This window comes from Trichosurus vulpecula, chromosome 3, assembly GCF_011100635.1.
Source record: "Trichosurus vulpecula isolate mTriVul1 chromosome 3, mTriVul1.pri, whole genome shotgun sequence".
NCBI classification, from domain to species: domain Eukaryota; kingdom Metazoa; phylum Chordata; class Mammalia; order Diprotodontia; family Phalangeridae; genus Trichosurus; species Trichosurus vulpecula.
In genome coordinates, this window is record NC_050575.1 from 202,813,391 (window position 1) to 202,828,254 (window position 14,864).

Consider the following 14,864-nt stretch of genomic DNA (forward strand, 5'->3'; position numbering starts at 1 on the left):
TCTCAGGGCTGTTTTGAGGACCCAAATGAAGTCACGTGTGAAGCGCTTTGCAAAACTCGAAGCACTATATGAATGCTATAATTCTACCATCAAGCACCCTCTATGATAGATTGGGAGGCAGGAGGGTATGTGGTCGAAAGAACACAAGCCTGAGTGTCGTAAGGCCTGGGTTCAAGCCCTGGTTCTGCTGTTCCCTAATCATGCATTCCTGCACAAGTCACTTCTCCTCTAATCCTCGGGACCCCATATGTTAAATGAGGCTAGCTGTGTACTTGTGTATCTCACTAGGTTGATGAGACAAGAAGGATTTTGTAAATAAGCAACACCAGAAAATGGCCTGTTATGCCGTTTGGCATCCCAGAAGGAGCCCCTATTTCTCACCCTATATCGGCCCCTAACTTGCCGTGTGACCCTGGGCAAGTTTCGTTAACTTTGATGTTTAACCTCATGTGTAAAATGAGGGGGTTGAAGTTAATGATCTAAAAGGCACCATCCACATCTCCCACCATTTATGTTCTAAGGCTCCTTCTAGCTCTGACGTGTTGTGGTTTTAAGATAATTATTAATGGTCTATTAATTTTTTTACATTGTTATCACTTCCCAGTTCCAACATTCTGTGTTCTAAGGTCCTATTCTGTGACACCTCATGGACTCAATACATACCAGATGTTCAGACCAAGGAGATGCCTTTGTTTATGAGAGGCACCCACTTTTCAAGATGAGAAAGTGTGAGATGTCTTCTTCATTCATCAAAGTCCTAAGGCGTCTCTATGCTTTTCTTCAACAGGGTCTCTGCCTTAAGTCAAACTGATACATGATAGGGGAAATTCAGGTACTGTATAGAAGGCCAGTGAGGGAGAAATTTGGAGGTTATAGAGAGGGAGCTCTTTCTGTGACCTGTTGGCCATAAATATAGAAAGCTTCTTGCTTTCCCTACACACGTGGCCAGCTTTTCTAGACTCCTAACTTTATCCTGTTTTGTTTCAACAGGCGCTGGAGGACAAAAAAATCAGAAATCCGAGCAGACGCTGAAGCTCGAGCCCAAGCTGTGATAAGAGAAGATTACCAAAATCTGGGCCCAATCAAGTAAGGGTCTAGGTGTGCTGTGGCATGGGGGAAGGGGGAGACGACCAGAGATGAAGAAAGGGGTAGTGTATTCTTAGGAGGAGAACTCCAGCCTTACCCTAGGCTTAGCACAGTGCCTGGCACATAATAAGCCCTAAATAAATGTTTATTAATTGATTGATTGATGCCTCGATTGATCCTTGGACTTATTTCAGGCCTGGCTTTGTCTATGCTGGCATATGTCCCAGAGTCTCGGGATAGGTAAAATTATTGCAGATTTCCTTATGTTCCTCCTTTCCTTTGACCCTCTCTCAAGATATACCCTTTCCTCATCCTGTGGACTCCTCTCGTGGTGTCCAAATTGTCCTAAGCTGGGTAGGATTCCATATCTTGTGCTTAAGGGAATAGGGAGAGACTCTCAGCATGCCAGGCCAGTGACTGGAAGGTGGGCATTTTAATGATTGGATAGGATCCTCTGTGATGTCACTAAGACCTCATATCCCTTTTAGTTCAGAATATTCTATGTTATATAAGGTCCCTTCTAACCTGCTCTTCAGCCATCTTCCCTGGTCCCATCCATAGGCACCAGCCACCACAAAATGTCCCATCATCCTTTGGGGCTGCCTCCAGGACACCAGCAAATGTTTGCCAGGTCCCTTATCATTTTTCTCATAACGACCTCCTTTGCCCTATGTATGCATGTGTGTGTGTACAGCAGAGAAAGAGCACTAGATTAAAGTAAGAAGAGGGTCCCTAGTCCTGACTCCTCCACTACCTAGCTCTGTGATGATAGATAAGTGACTTCACCTTTCTGGGTCTCAGTTTTCCCATCTGTAAAATGGGGAGAATGATAACTTTCACTCCCTACCTCGATGGGGTGATGAGGCAAAGGTGACAAACCCTTTGTGATCTATAAAGTACCCTGGAAACTAGAAGCTGCTATCATCGTTAGGCAAGATGAGTTCCTTCCTGGGGAGATAGATAGATAGATAGATAGATAGATAGATAGATAGATAGTTTTCAACATTCACTTTTATAAGATTTTGAGTTCCCAATCTTTTCTCTCTCCCTCCCCCCTCTCCAAGACGGTGTGCAGTTTGATAGAGGCTATACATGTGCAATCACATTAGACATATTTGGTAGGTGTGTTTTAAGAAATATTGGGGTGATGAGAAAAGAAAGCAAGTGGAATTGGATGGATCACAATCCCCAGGTTATTCCTATTAGATGCTCCAGAGGCCATAGGAAAAGGAAGCTTCCAGTCCCTTCCTAAGCTGGGCCCAGGCTGGGCCCGCCCCTGCAGAGCTCCTTCGGGGGGGGCCAAGGGTACTTGTCATCACCATCTTTTGTGTGATCCGCAGGTTTGCAGAACAAGCGGTCTTGTTTCTCTTCTGTTTGTTCGCCATTCTTCTCTTCTCCAGGGACCCAAAGTTCATCCCCGGCTGGGCCAGCCTGTTTTCCCCTGGGTAAGATGACATGCATTGGTGCCTCTAGGGATGGGCCCTGGGCTAAGGCTACCAGGGGAAGGGGTACCCTGCTTCCCTGCTTTTGGAGCTTCATGACTGGGAAAGTCTATGTTCGTTCAGAGTGAGGTCACTCAAAAAGCTGTCCTCACTTTGAGGATATTCTGGTATTGTAGGAGAGAGACCTAGACTAGGAGTCAGAACATGGAGATTCTGATCATTAACTTACTTGCTGTGTTGCCTTGAGCAAATGACTTCCCTCTCTGTTCCTCAGTGGTATCAAGTGTACTAAATGATGTCAAAGTTCCTTTCCTTGGATTTGGAGTCAGAAAGACCCCAGTTCAAAATTAGTCTCAGACACTCACTAGTTGTGTGACCCTGGGCAAATCACTTAACCTTTATCTGACTCAGTTTCCTCAACTGCAAAAATGGGGATAAAAATAGCACCTAGGGTCAAATGAGATAATATTTGTAAAATGCATTGCACCATATAAACACTAGTTGTTGTCATTTTTGGAGCAGCTAGGTGGCAGAGTGGATAGAGTGCCAGGCCTAGAATCGGGAAGACTCATCTTCTTAAGTTCAAATCTGGCCTCGGACACTTCCTAGCTGGAGAAGGAAATGGCAAACCACTCCAGTATCTCTGCCAAGAAAACAGCAAAGGGGGTCACGAAGAGTCAGATATAACTCGACATCACTTAACAACAGCCTCATTACTATTTACCTCCTTACACTATGCGCTCTATATCCTAAGGCTTTTTCTAGCTCCCACCTTCTGTGCTCTGTGTTCTAATGGCCCCTTCCAACTCTTACGTGCTAAGCCTCCCATAACTCTCTGATTCTTTAGTGCCTCAAGGCTTGAGGCTGTAAGTTTGCTATAGGATCCTTAGAAACGAAGAAGGATGCAGACTTGGCACTGTTTTGCATGAAATTAAGAAGCATGCTTTCATTCCCTAGTGGAAGAGATTGGCCTACTGAAGTCCACCGGAAGGTTCAGAATGTCTCCTTCTCTCCTGGACAATTCAGACATGTTCAACCCAAAGCCTTCTCTGAACTGGGTTCTTGAATATTCAGTCCTCTGACCCTGACTGTAATATGGCAGGCAGACCTATCAACCAGGCCAAGGAAAGCCTCTACCTTCAGAATGATCTTTGGTTTTCTGCCCAGGAAATAGAAAAAAAAAGTTGGGGGAAAGTTTATCTTCAACTCCTCCATGTTTGTTATAGGCCCCAAGTGTTGGGGAGCAGACCTGGCAGTTGTTGCCTGTATCAGCCTGCTGTTCTCCCTCAGGAATCTTTATACAAAGGTGGACCTTGATCAGGGCCAAAAAGCTACAACTGCCCTTGTAGTGCAATCCAAGGGACCTAGAAAGACAGCCCTGGACAAAATATCTCTTGCCATTTCTAGCTTACTTTGAGAACCGAAATTCCCAAATGTCAGTCACATTGTGGGAAGTGTATTAGTGTGGTGGAAAATACATGAGACTTGAGTGAGGAGGACCTGGATTTGAATCCTGGGCCTGACACTAGCCATGTGACCCTGTATAAATCCTCTCTATGAGCTCCAGTTTCCATATCTGTAAAATGGGGTAATATTTTTACACTACCTACCTGTAAAACTTAAAACACTCTAGAAATATGAGTTGTAGTTATTTTTATTGTAATTGTAATTAAACTGTGTTGTAATTATATCGACAAGATGTTACCTAGAGAGCATTTCACATTAGGTCCCTGTGAGTACTAATTTTCAAATCAGCAGAGAGGTTTTATCCCTCTGTTTCCTAGCAGAGAGATGGCCTGGAGGAAGGACCTGGAAGAGGCTCTGGCCCTTTTCAGGCTTCTTTGTCAAAGGCTGACCCTGTATGTCATTGTTTTGGTGGAGGGGGTGGATTTGGCTCAGATTACTATCACTCTTTGTCAACAGCTCTCATGAAATAGGATAGAATTCATCTAGTCCAACCCCTTCATTCAACAGATGAAGAAATTAAGGCTCAGAGAGTTACTTGACTTCATTTGAGATTCTGAGCTGGGAGGGATCTCAGAGACCATCTAGTCCAGAGGTGGGGAATCTGTGACCTTGAGGCCACACACTTGGACTGAGTCCAAGTTTTACAGAACAAATCCTTTTTTTAAGGGGATTTGTTCTGTGAGGTTTGGATTCAGTCAGAAGGCAGCACTTGAGGACCTAGAGGACCCCATCTGGTCCAAACCCTTCATTTTACAGATGAGGAAACTGAGGCCCAGAGAGGTTATCTGACTCACCCAGAGTCACACAGCTAGTAAGTAGCAGAGCTGAGATTTGAACCCAGGACCCATGACTCTAAATTCAATGGTCTCTCCCCTATGCTATGATATCTCTCCAGTGAAGGATCAAAGTTCATCTTCTAGAGATGTAATTTCTCTTTCTTCATATTCTCCATCCAAGAAACCTACAGAAATATTTGCATGATATCCCAAAGTGGACTGAGACCTTTCCCAACCCTGCATTGCCATTTGAAAGAGAACAGTTCAGAATATTACAGGATAAAATTGTATTAAAATAAGGAGGAAAATGAGACCCTTGAGGAAGCAGCCATTAATCCCAAATATATATGTAAACCTCCAGAATCGTTTACGTCCTGAAGAGAAGGAGCTTTGTGGGAGACGTGCAGTGTTTCGGGGAGGGGAGAAGAGTGCTCCCTCCCTCCCCTTCCCCTTCTTGCCAGATCTTAGCACAATACTTTTCATATAGTGATAGCTTAAACGCTTTTTCATTCATTCATTGTCTGTCTCTCCCTTTCTCCCCTGTTCCCCCTCTTCTTTCCATCCCCCACTCCTCCCTCTCTCCTTCTCTCTGTCTTTGTCCCCCACCTCCACCCCCTCCCGCCGCCTTTCTCTACCCCCACCCCCCTGTCTCTAGTTTCTCACTCAAGGTGGAGATTATTCTCTAAACTTCTCCACTCTCCTGTTGATCTCTTCTCTGAAGCATAAGAGACAAAATGTTTAGCTTAAAAGACCTTTAGAGATTATCCAATCTAGTGTCTTCACTTAACAGATAAAGAAATTGAGGTCCCGAGGTTACATGATTTAACTAAGGTCACATAGCTGCTGATATGGCTGGGATTTAAATTCAGGTCCCAAACTCCAAACCTAGTGCTTCCCCCCTGCCCTGGCCCCCTCCCCCCCATTCATACAGTGCCTTTCCTAGATGTCCAAGGAAAGGGATGACGCATTCAGAGGCTTACTGCATAGCCCATCCCCACTCTCCAGCCCTTCCTGTCCTTTTCTGGTCCCCACAAGTTGGTTACCAGTCCCTTTCATTCCATGTCTGCGTCCTAGCAGACATCATTTCTTCTCCTGGGGTGGGGTGGGAGGAGGAGGGGAAAGGGACAAGGTCCCAGCACTGGGGACGTTATATTTCCGTCCCTGGCCTAGCACTGGGGATGTTTTATTTCCATCCCCAGCCTAGCACTGGGGACGTTATATTTCTGGCCTAGCACTGGAGACGTTATATTTCCATCCCTGGCCTAGCACTGGGGATGTTACATTTCCGTCCCTGACCTCGGGGCTGTTTCAGAGGAGGCGGCCAGTCAGTTCCCAGATTTTCTGGGGGGTTTCTGAGGCCAGCAGGCTGTGTGCTGCAGCAGCAGGAGGCGTGTATCCCAGAGCGCAGCCCAGAACCAGTTTCTGACAATGGCCCCTGTGCCTAGTGAATGGTCAGGAATGCCAAGTCTCCTTTCAGAAATCCTCATTTGCATACATCTCTGCACAATCGCTCCCTCGCCAGGCTTCCCCATGGTCCCTATGCCTTCTTCTTTTCTTTTTGATAGATATCTTTCTGATGCTGTCACAGGCATCTCTATTGTCACGGTACTGTTCTTCTTCCCATCCCAGAAGCCGGCTTTCAAATGGTGGTTTGATTTGAAAGGTAAGCCATTTGAGACTCGGGCCCCAACGGAGGCTGACAGTTACATTCACAGAGATTTTCATTCATACACAACCTTCTCTCCCCCCTTTAAGGTTTGTGTGAAGTGTGTTCCTCATATCAGCCCTGAGACTGTAGTTCCAACATTGTCATATCCATTTTAAAGGTGAAGGAACTGAGGCTCAGAGTAATTAAGTTGATTGGCCCACTTTCACATAGATTGATAGTGTCGAACCCAGTGCTTAAATCCAGATCTTTTAAGTTTAAGTTCTTCAGAGGTCCAGGACTCTTCATATGCTTCCCCTGGCCAGCCATAGATCTAGAGACTGGAAAGATTTTAGAGGCTATCTATGTCAACTACCTCATTTTACAGAAGAGGAAACTGAGGGCCACAGGGCAGGGGAGGAGGGGGAGAAGAAACTTGCAAAGCATCACACAGGCAGTAAATAGCAGAGAGGGATTTAAACCCAGACCCTTAAGACTCCAAAACCTGGTGTTCTTTCTACCACACCGATGAAGCCTTTGTAGGAGCTCAGCTCGCCTCCAGAGATAAAACAATAAACTAGTCATACAGCTTGTGCTATCCTAGCAGGGGTGTAGGGAGGGAGGCAGGTGCAATCAGAAGGAACCTTAGAACAGAGAATGGGCTGAATGGAACTTCAGGGCATAGAACATCAGAGTTGTAAGAGACCTTCAGCTTGGCTTATTCAGGCCATAGCATAAAAATATTCATCCCTGTCTGTCGCAACAAGACCAGAGAGAGTGACTGAGCTGGTACTGACAGGCACATGGCAAGACCAAAGGGCTAGGTAGTGGTACAGGACACGTTGGGAAGGTCAGAGCAGGTCAAGTCAAGAGCCCAGGAAGGTAGACAAAGGCTTAGGAGAAAGCAGGAAGAAGTTAACCAAGCGGGCAGTTACTCAGAAATAGGGGAGCCTGCCAAAGCATGCAAGGCTTAGATTCCTCCTAGATCCAGCCTGGGGAAGCTATGCCTATCCCTTCCTCATTTCTAGGGCCTGAGACTTGCTTGGGGTCACATAGCTAGTTAGCTACGCCATTCAAACACACAGATGGTGATGTCTCAGGACCGTGTCTCCTGACTGTAGGATGTGGTCAATTTTGGTATTTTGAAGGTCACAAGTAGAAAGAATTCAGGACTTGCATCCAGGAGACTTGAGTCTGAGTGTCATCTCTAGTACATCCTAGTTGGGACCGTGAGCAAGTCACTTCCCTCTCTGAGTCTCAGCTTCCTCATCTGTGAATTGGGGCTAATAATCCATCAATGATTTACCTTACAGGGTTGTAGGGAAATGAGCATTGTATTGTTACCATAGAATCTCCAAGTTGGAAATTACCCCAGAGGTCTCTAGTCCAACTTACCGCTGACAGGAGTCCTTTCTACAATATTCCAAGTGGTCAACCAGCTTACCCGAAGGCTTCTGGCGATGGGGATCCCACCACCCCCCAGGACAGCCCCAAATTCCCCTTAGGACAGTCAGTCAGTCAACCATGTCGTAAGCACAGGGTATACAAAGAAAGGCAAAAAACACTCCCCCTGACCTCAAGGGGCTCACATTAGAATGGAAATATATGTAAATGACATGCAAATATGCAAATAATATGTAAAACATGTACATAACTAGGCCCCAATAAAATTTATACAGAATAGATTGGGGGTGGTTTTGAAAAGGGAAAGCAGGAGCAGCAGAGGGCCCCAGGAAAGCCTCCTGCATGTATGAGCTGAGTCCTGAAAGAACCAGGAAGCTAAGACACAGGGCAGGGAGGGTGAGCCTGCCAGGAGATGAAGAGTCATATGCAAGGGACAGCAAGCAGGCCAGTGTCACTGGAGGGGGTATGCACAGGGCAGTAGAGGAGGACAATTGTCATCACTGGAAACTTTTCCATATGTTGAGTCTCAATCTGCCTCCCTACCACACCCATCCCTTGCTCCTTTCCCCTTTGGAGTCAAACAGAATAAATCAAATCCTTCCACATGGCAGTCCTTTAAATATTATTGTTAGCTAAGGATATTTAAGCTTGGCAGATCGTGGTTTCATCGCTTTGGAAAAGAGTTATCCTAACATCCTGACATATTCATGAAAAGTCAATGTTATTTGCTTGGTCCCTGACCCTAGCTGTGCATTGGGTTCTACCAAGCACAAGCTGCAGTCTTAGATTATGATTTCCTTGGGTGGGTGGGGTGTTGTTTTTCTGCCCAGCTCCCAACACGGAGATGGTGCCCCTGCTGTCTTGGAAGAAGGCCCAAGAGACAGTGCCTTGGAACATCATCCTCCTCCTGGGTGGGGGCTTTGCAATGGCCAAAGGATGCGAGGTAATGTCCTCCTCCCAGTGTTTGAGAGACCCCTAAACAGCCCCTAGAGCTGAGGCCTGACCTCAGGACAGACTGAAGAAAGGCAGCAATTTTTGGTTTGGTACTGGCTGCGGGAAGTTCTAGGGACAAGGATAAGGGGAAAATCTTTGGTAATTGTGTGGATTTCCCACTGCTTCCCTAAGGTGCATTGTTAAGCCAGGAGTCCTCAGCTGATTTCCAGAAGCTTGTTGGCTAAAGCCTCAGAACTGGTGCAGGGTGGGGTTCTGGCTTCTGAGGAGGGAAGGGAAGCCTCAGAACTGGTGGGGGGGTGGGGTTCCAGCTTCTGAGGAGGGAAGGGGTGATTTTTGGTTAAAAAGAGCCCTGGACTTGGGCATCAGGAGTCCTTGAGTTTGGGACTTGGTGCTGCCACTTAAAAACCATGTGACCTTGACCGAGTGATTTCCTCTTTCATGATCTGTTTCCTTGTTGAAAAATGGTAGAGGAGATTGGACAGCATCACCTCCAAAGTCACTTCCTGATGGACATTCTGTCTTTTATGTTCTACAATCTCTTTCGGTTCTAACATTCTATGTTTCTATGTTCTAAGATCCTTTCTAGTTTTGGCAATCTGTGATTAGAAGTCTGCAATAACCAGCCATGATCAGCAAAGGGTAGAATCAGAAGCCCTGGGTTCGTCATTTAGATACCTCTGTGGAAATCATTTAACCTCTCTAGGGTATAGTTTCTTCTTCTGCAGACAGGGCTAATTACACCTGTCCAGCCCCTGACGTAGAGTTGTCATTAGGATCAAATGACATAATGGATGTGAAAGGCTTTTGTAAACCGTAAAGGCCCCTATGTATGATTATAGATCACTTTTCTTTGACACTTTACAGTTTATGCAGCACCTTCCTTCCAACAGTCTTGCAAATTATCTCCCATTTTTGTTGTTGAAGAAGCTGAGACCCAGAGGGAAGAAGTGACTTACCCGTGGTCACCAAAGAATGAATAAGCATTTTTACTTGCTTACTCTCTGCCATGAAAAATGCTAAGTCCTTGGTATACAAACTCAAAATATAGGGGGATGGTGATCAGAAAAGGCTGTTTTGGTTGAGGGAGTCACAGAGATAGTGAGTTGATTGGCAAGCCTCTTAGAAGCAATAGGATCATGGATGATTGGGATGAAGCAGTGTGTGTGTGTGTGTGTGAGTGTGTGTGTGTCTTTGTGTGTGTCTGTGTGTGTGTGTGAGTGTGTGTGTCTGTGTGTGTATGTGTGTGTGAGTGTGTGTGTGTGTCTGTGTGTGTGTCTGTGTGTGTATGTGTGTGTGAGTGTGTGTGTGTGTCTGTGTGTGTGTCTGTGTGTGTGAGTGTGTGTCTGTGTGTGAGTGTGTGTATGTGTGTGTGAGTGTGTGTGTGTGTGAGTGTGTGTCTGTGTGTGTGTGTGTGTGTTGGGATTGGCTAGGTAGAGTGTGCTTTCACCAGTCAGGACATCATGGCCCCAGGGCCAGAGTCCCAAAGCTGTGGGCCTTAGCTCCTCTAGGGCATAGTCTCCAGAGACTCGGTTTTTGGGGCAAAGCAGTAGCAGGAGACAAAGGCAGGAACAAGACCAGAGTGAAGCTTGGTTGCCTGTCTGGGGCTGGCTAGATACAGTATGCTCTCACCAACTGGGACAGTGCAGCCTCAGGGCAGAAGTATGTCTGAGCAGAAGGGACACACAGCTCAAGTGGGCACTTCCATGCTCCCCAGATTAGGGGGAGATGTGGGCAGCCCAGCTCAGCTCAGCTATGGTAGAACTGACCCTGCCTCCCTAGTAGATGACTTGGCACCCAGCCCAGGAGGGAAGTAAGCCACAGGAAGCCTGATTTCAGCAAGTGATTGTGATTGGTAAGGCTCGGGGGTGGGGGTGGGGGGCACAACATGTCCTAGGAGAAGGACCTGCATGCTTGTCCCCATTCTTCCTCTGCTAGCCAAGGACCAGCCTCACCAGGAGCCCAATATCCAAACCTGCTTACCTCCCAGTGCATCCCTGAATCTCAGGGGCTTGCCCCAACCCCCGGGAGAGGAGAATTGAGAGCCAATGTGAAACAGGGTGAAGGGTATTAGAATCCTGTGTTTGAGGTCTGTCTCTGCCACTTGTGAGCTGTGTGACCTCAGGCAAGCCACTTTACTTCTCGATCTGTAAAATGAAGGACGGAAATATAGGTCTGAACAGGTGATCTCTACAACTCCTGCTATCTCTGAATCCCAGGATCACACCTTGTCTCTCCACTTCATATTCCTTTGAAAACCTTGTTCCCAGTTTCAGAGAAAATGAAAAATGACGGGAGGCAGTTCCTTTGGTCTCCCTTAGAGAAGTAGTGTGCCCTAAAAGGGAAAAGACCCCAGAGCTAGAGTCACAAGACCTGAGTTCAAGTCCCAGTTCTGATGCCTGGTGGCCATGTGACCCTAGGCAAATCTCTGGAAAATTTTTTCATCCGTAGATGAGGGGGTTAGAGACTCGAACTTGAAATCGGAAGACCTAAGTTCACATGCCAGCCCTGCCCTTAATTTCTTTATGATCCTGAGCAAGACATTTGACCTTTCTGAGCCTCAGTTTCCAAATCTGTCAAGTGGGGATAGCAATATTTGCATTGGCATCCCAGCAAGGTTGTGGTGAGGAAAGTTCTCTGTGTACTTTAAACTGCTACAGAAATATAAATCATCATTCAAATCAAACCAACATTTGTTAAGCACCTACCGTATGTAAGGCCCTGTGCCAGGCAAAGGAGGTCCTAAGGTTAGATCAGGGGTGGGGAACCTGCAGCCTCGAGGCCACGTGTCACATTGACTGAATGTCAAAGGGCTGCACTTGAGGACCTAGAGAGCCACATGTGGCCTCCAGGCTGCAGGTTCCCCATCCCTGGGTTAGATCAAACTTGGTCTCTGCCCTCACAGATCTCTAGTGGAGGAATAAGACAGAAGCATTACATGATAAGTACATTAGAAAGGTGGAATAGGAAAGAAGAGAGGCCTGGATTGAATGTTATCGTTGTTATGAGGAGCCCCGTCTTCTCTGTCACTTAAAGGCCTAACAGAACTATCATTCAGAGTCCCAGAGCTGCCAAACCTTTGTTCTCAGGGATGCCACATGTGGTTGTCAGCCATGATCCCATCTATTCTCTATGTGTAGAAATTGAGGCCTAGTGAGAGGTGGTGGTGGCGGTGAGCTGCCTCATCCCCAGGAAAATCAGCACATGGGATTGTGCACAGAGGGGTGCACTGGGAAAAGAAGCCCTCCTGTCCTAGGGTCTAGCTCCAGGGAAGATCTTTGGACTGATGCCCTCTCCTTGCCCTGTCATCCCCAAGGCATCAAAAGCCTTGGTCATTAACATTCTACTTTGGAACTTCTACTATTTAGTTAATTGGATGCCATGTTGGTCTCTTCTGGGCCAGAGCCAGGGGCTGACAGAGAGGGAGCAGAGGCCACATTCCTCATCCACCTCTCCCTGGGATCCGGAGTGGGGTGTGGGGTGGTGGAGAGAAGGCTTGTTCTCTCTCCATTCACTGACTATTTCCTTACTAACTCAGCAGTCAGACAGTGAATGAGTCATGGGAAGAACACTGAGCTCTGAGCCACAGGAGGTGATGGGCTCATAGGATTTTAGAGAAATCTGAAAGGGTCACAGAACCACAGAGCGACGATGCTGGAAGGGACCTTGGAGGGAATCTAGTCAAACACTGGCATTTTACGAATAAGGAAACGGAGACCCAGAGAAATCAGGTGGTTTGTGAAAAGTCCCAAAGGATCGAGGGAGATGTTATCTGCAAAGCACTTAGCACAGTGCCTGGCACATAGTAGGCATTTAATAAATGTTTGCCCCCTTCCCCTACCCCTGTCCCTACTGCCGAAGAAATTAATGGTAGAGCTGGGATGTGAACCTGCATTTTCTGATTCTATTTTTTTTTGCAGGGGGGAAGGCAGGGCAATTGGGGTTAAGTGACTTGCCCAAGGTCACACAACTAGTGAGTGTGTCAAGTGTCTGAGGTCACATTTGAACTCGGATCCTCCTGACTCCAGGGCCGGTGCTCTACTCACTGTCCCACCTAGCTGCCCCTGTGTCTTCCGATTGTAAGCCTGGTTCTCTAACCCCCTTCATTTTACAGATGAGGGGACTGAGGCCCGGAGAGAGAAATGGACCTCCTCAAAGTCACACAGGTAGCTAGCAGAAAATCCAAGACCAAAGCCTAGATTTCCCACACTCTTTCCACCAATCCATATTGTCATTCTATCCTCTCCTCCTCAGCCCTGTGGGAAGCCACAGGGAGCCAATACATTAAAGGGCAAGTGAGCCTTACCTTGTTAATTCTTGGAAGAGTCAGGATTTGAACCCAGGTCTTCCAGTGCCAAATAATTTTTCTTAGGTTTGAGTCCTGGCTAAGGCAGTCACAATGTGTGACTTTAGGCAAACAACTCTCAACTCTAAGTCTTCAGTTTCTTTACCTGTCAAATAAGTACAGTGCTATCTGCCAAACAACTTGGGGAAAGGGTACCTATGTGTGAAAAATACATAGCCCTCTATAAATAATAGATAGGGATGGGGACTAGACATGTGATTTCATTGATATAGGGAAGTCCAGGATAAGGAAACTCCCTCCACCAATGCAGGTGAGCACCTTCTTTGCTACTTAGAGACTTAGTGGTTTGCCCAGCGTTCTGAGAGATTGTGACTTTTCCTGGGGTCACACAGTCACTATGTGTCAGAGACAGGACTTGAACCCAGGTCTTCCTGGCAACAAAGCCAGCTCTCTACATTATACAAATGCAAAGAATTATCATGTGAATCAATAACCATATGAATCCATATAAGAAGTATTCAATTCTTTAGCACTTTAGTAAATTGCTCCCTTTGCCAATGAGGAAGCAGCCATATAGCCAGCGTAGAACCAGCCCAGTGCTTCTTCAGACCCGGTTAGTAGTGGGAACATCAGTGGAGGGGTGAATGTAAGGTCCTCTCTTCCCTTCCATGGCAGGAGTCAGGCCTGTCGGCATGGATCGGTGGGCGGCTGCATCCCTTGGAGAATATGCCACCTGCCATCGCAGTCCTGCTTATCTCTGTGGTCATCGCCTTCTTCACTGAGTTTGCCAGCAACACAGCCACCATCATCATCTTTCTCCCGGTCCTCGCTGAACTGGTAAGTGCCCCGAGAGGAGGTCTGAGAAGTCGTCATCCTCTGCCCCAGCCCCTGCTTCTGGAGCACAGTCAACGGGGTAGGAGGGTCTCTCCTCAAGGAAGACTGGCCTATTCCTCCAGAAAAGATATTAGGAGAAGCCAAGGCCACCCTTGCCCTCATGCAGACCCCAGGGTTTTGTTTATGATGATCTGGTTTGAAGAAGCATCAGGAAGTCCCCTCCAACCAAAAATGCTTTTCTATCTCTTGATGGGCAGCTAGGTGGTACCAGTGGATAGACTGCCAGGGCTAGAGTCAGGAAGACTCATCTTCCTGAGTTCAAATCTGGGCCTCAGATGCTTACTAGCTGTGGGACCCTAGGCAAGTCACTTAACCCTGTTTACCTCAGTTTCCTCATTTGTAAAATGAACTAGAGAAGGAAATGGCAAACCACTCCAGTATCTCTGCCAAGAAAAGAGAATTGCAGAGAATCCTACTTATGGTGTTAGTTTTGGGTTGTTTTTTGTTTTGGGGTATTTTTTTTCCTTTCATAACTTTGCTCCAGCTTGTTCATGTTAGGATCAAGGTAAAACACCATTCACTGGGGTCCAGAGAGAACAGAGAATAACATGAGAGAATAGAAATTGCATGGAACTTGGGTTTGGTAGCCCTGAATTATTAGAATTAGAATATCAGCCCCATTCACTGTTAACCAGCTTGGGCAAGTCAGTCCCCATCTCTAAGTTTTATTCCTTCCTCTGTAAAATGAGGGTGTGAGTTTTCAAAAGAAGAAACACAAATTGTTCATAACTGTGCCCCAAAATGCTCAGTTTCACTAATAACCAATGGGATACAAATCATGGGCTGTGTACTATCTCATGCATCAAATCAGTCCCTCAAAAGCAACAAAGATCACAACTGGAGTGAAGGAGAAGAAAGTGCACTCATACTTTGTCGATAGAATTGCAAACTTG

The 14,864-nt window shown here is 46.6% G+C and overlaps 1 protein-coding gene across 1 annotated transcript in view; it reads left to right on the forward strand.

Moving 5' to 3' along the window:
- The window catches only part of SLC13A3 (solute carrier family 13 member 3), a 79,213-nt gene that overhangs the window by 52,254 nt on the left and 12,095 nt on the right, over window positions 1-14,864 (forward strand). Inside the window, exons 7-11 of the mRNA XM_036750874.1 lie at window positions 991-1,086; window positions 2,427-2,531; window positions 6,337-6,434; window positions 8,651-8,763; window positions 13,753-13,914. Coding sequence (XP_036606769.1) covers window positions 991-1,086; window positions 2,427-2,531; window positions 6,337-6,434; window positions 8,651-8,763; window positions 13,753-13,914 — 574 coding nt within the window. The remainder of the gene's footprint in view (window positions 1-990; window positions 1,087-2,426; window positions 2,532-6,336; window positions 6,435-8,650; window positions 8,764-13,752; window positions 13,915-14,864) is intronic.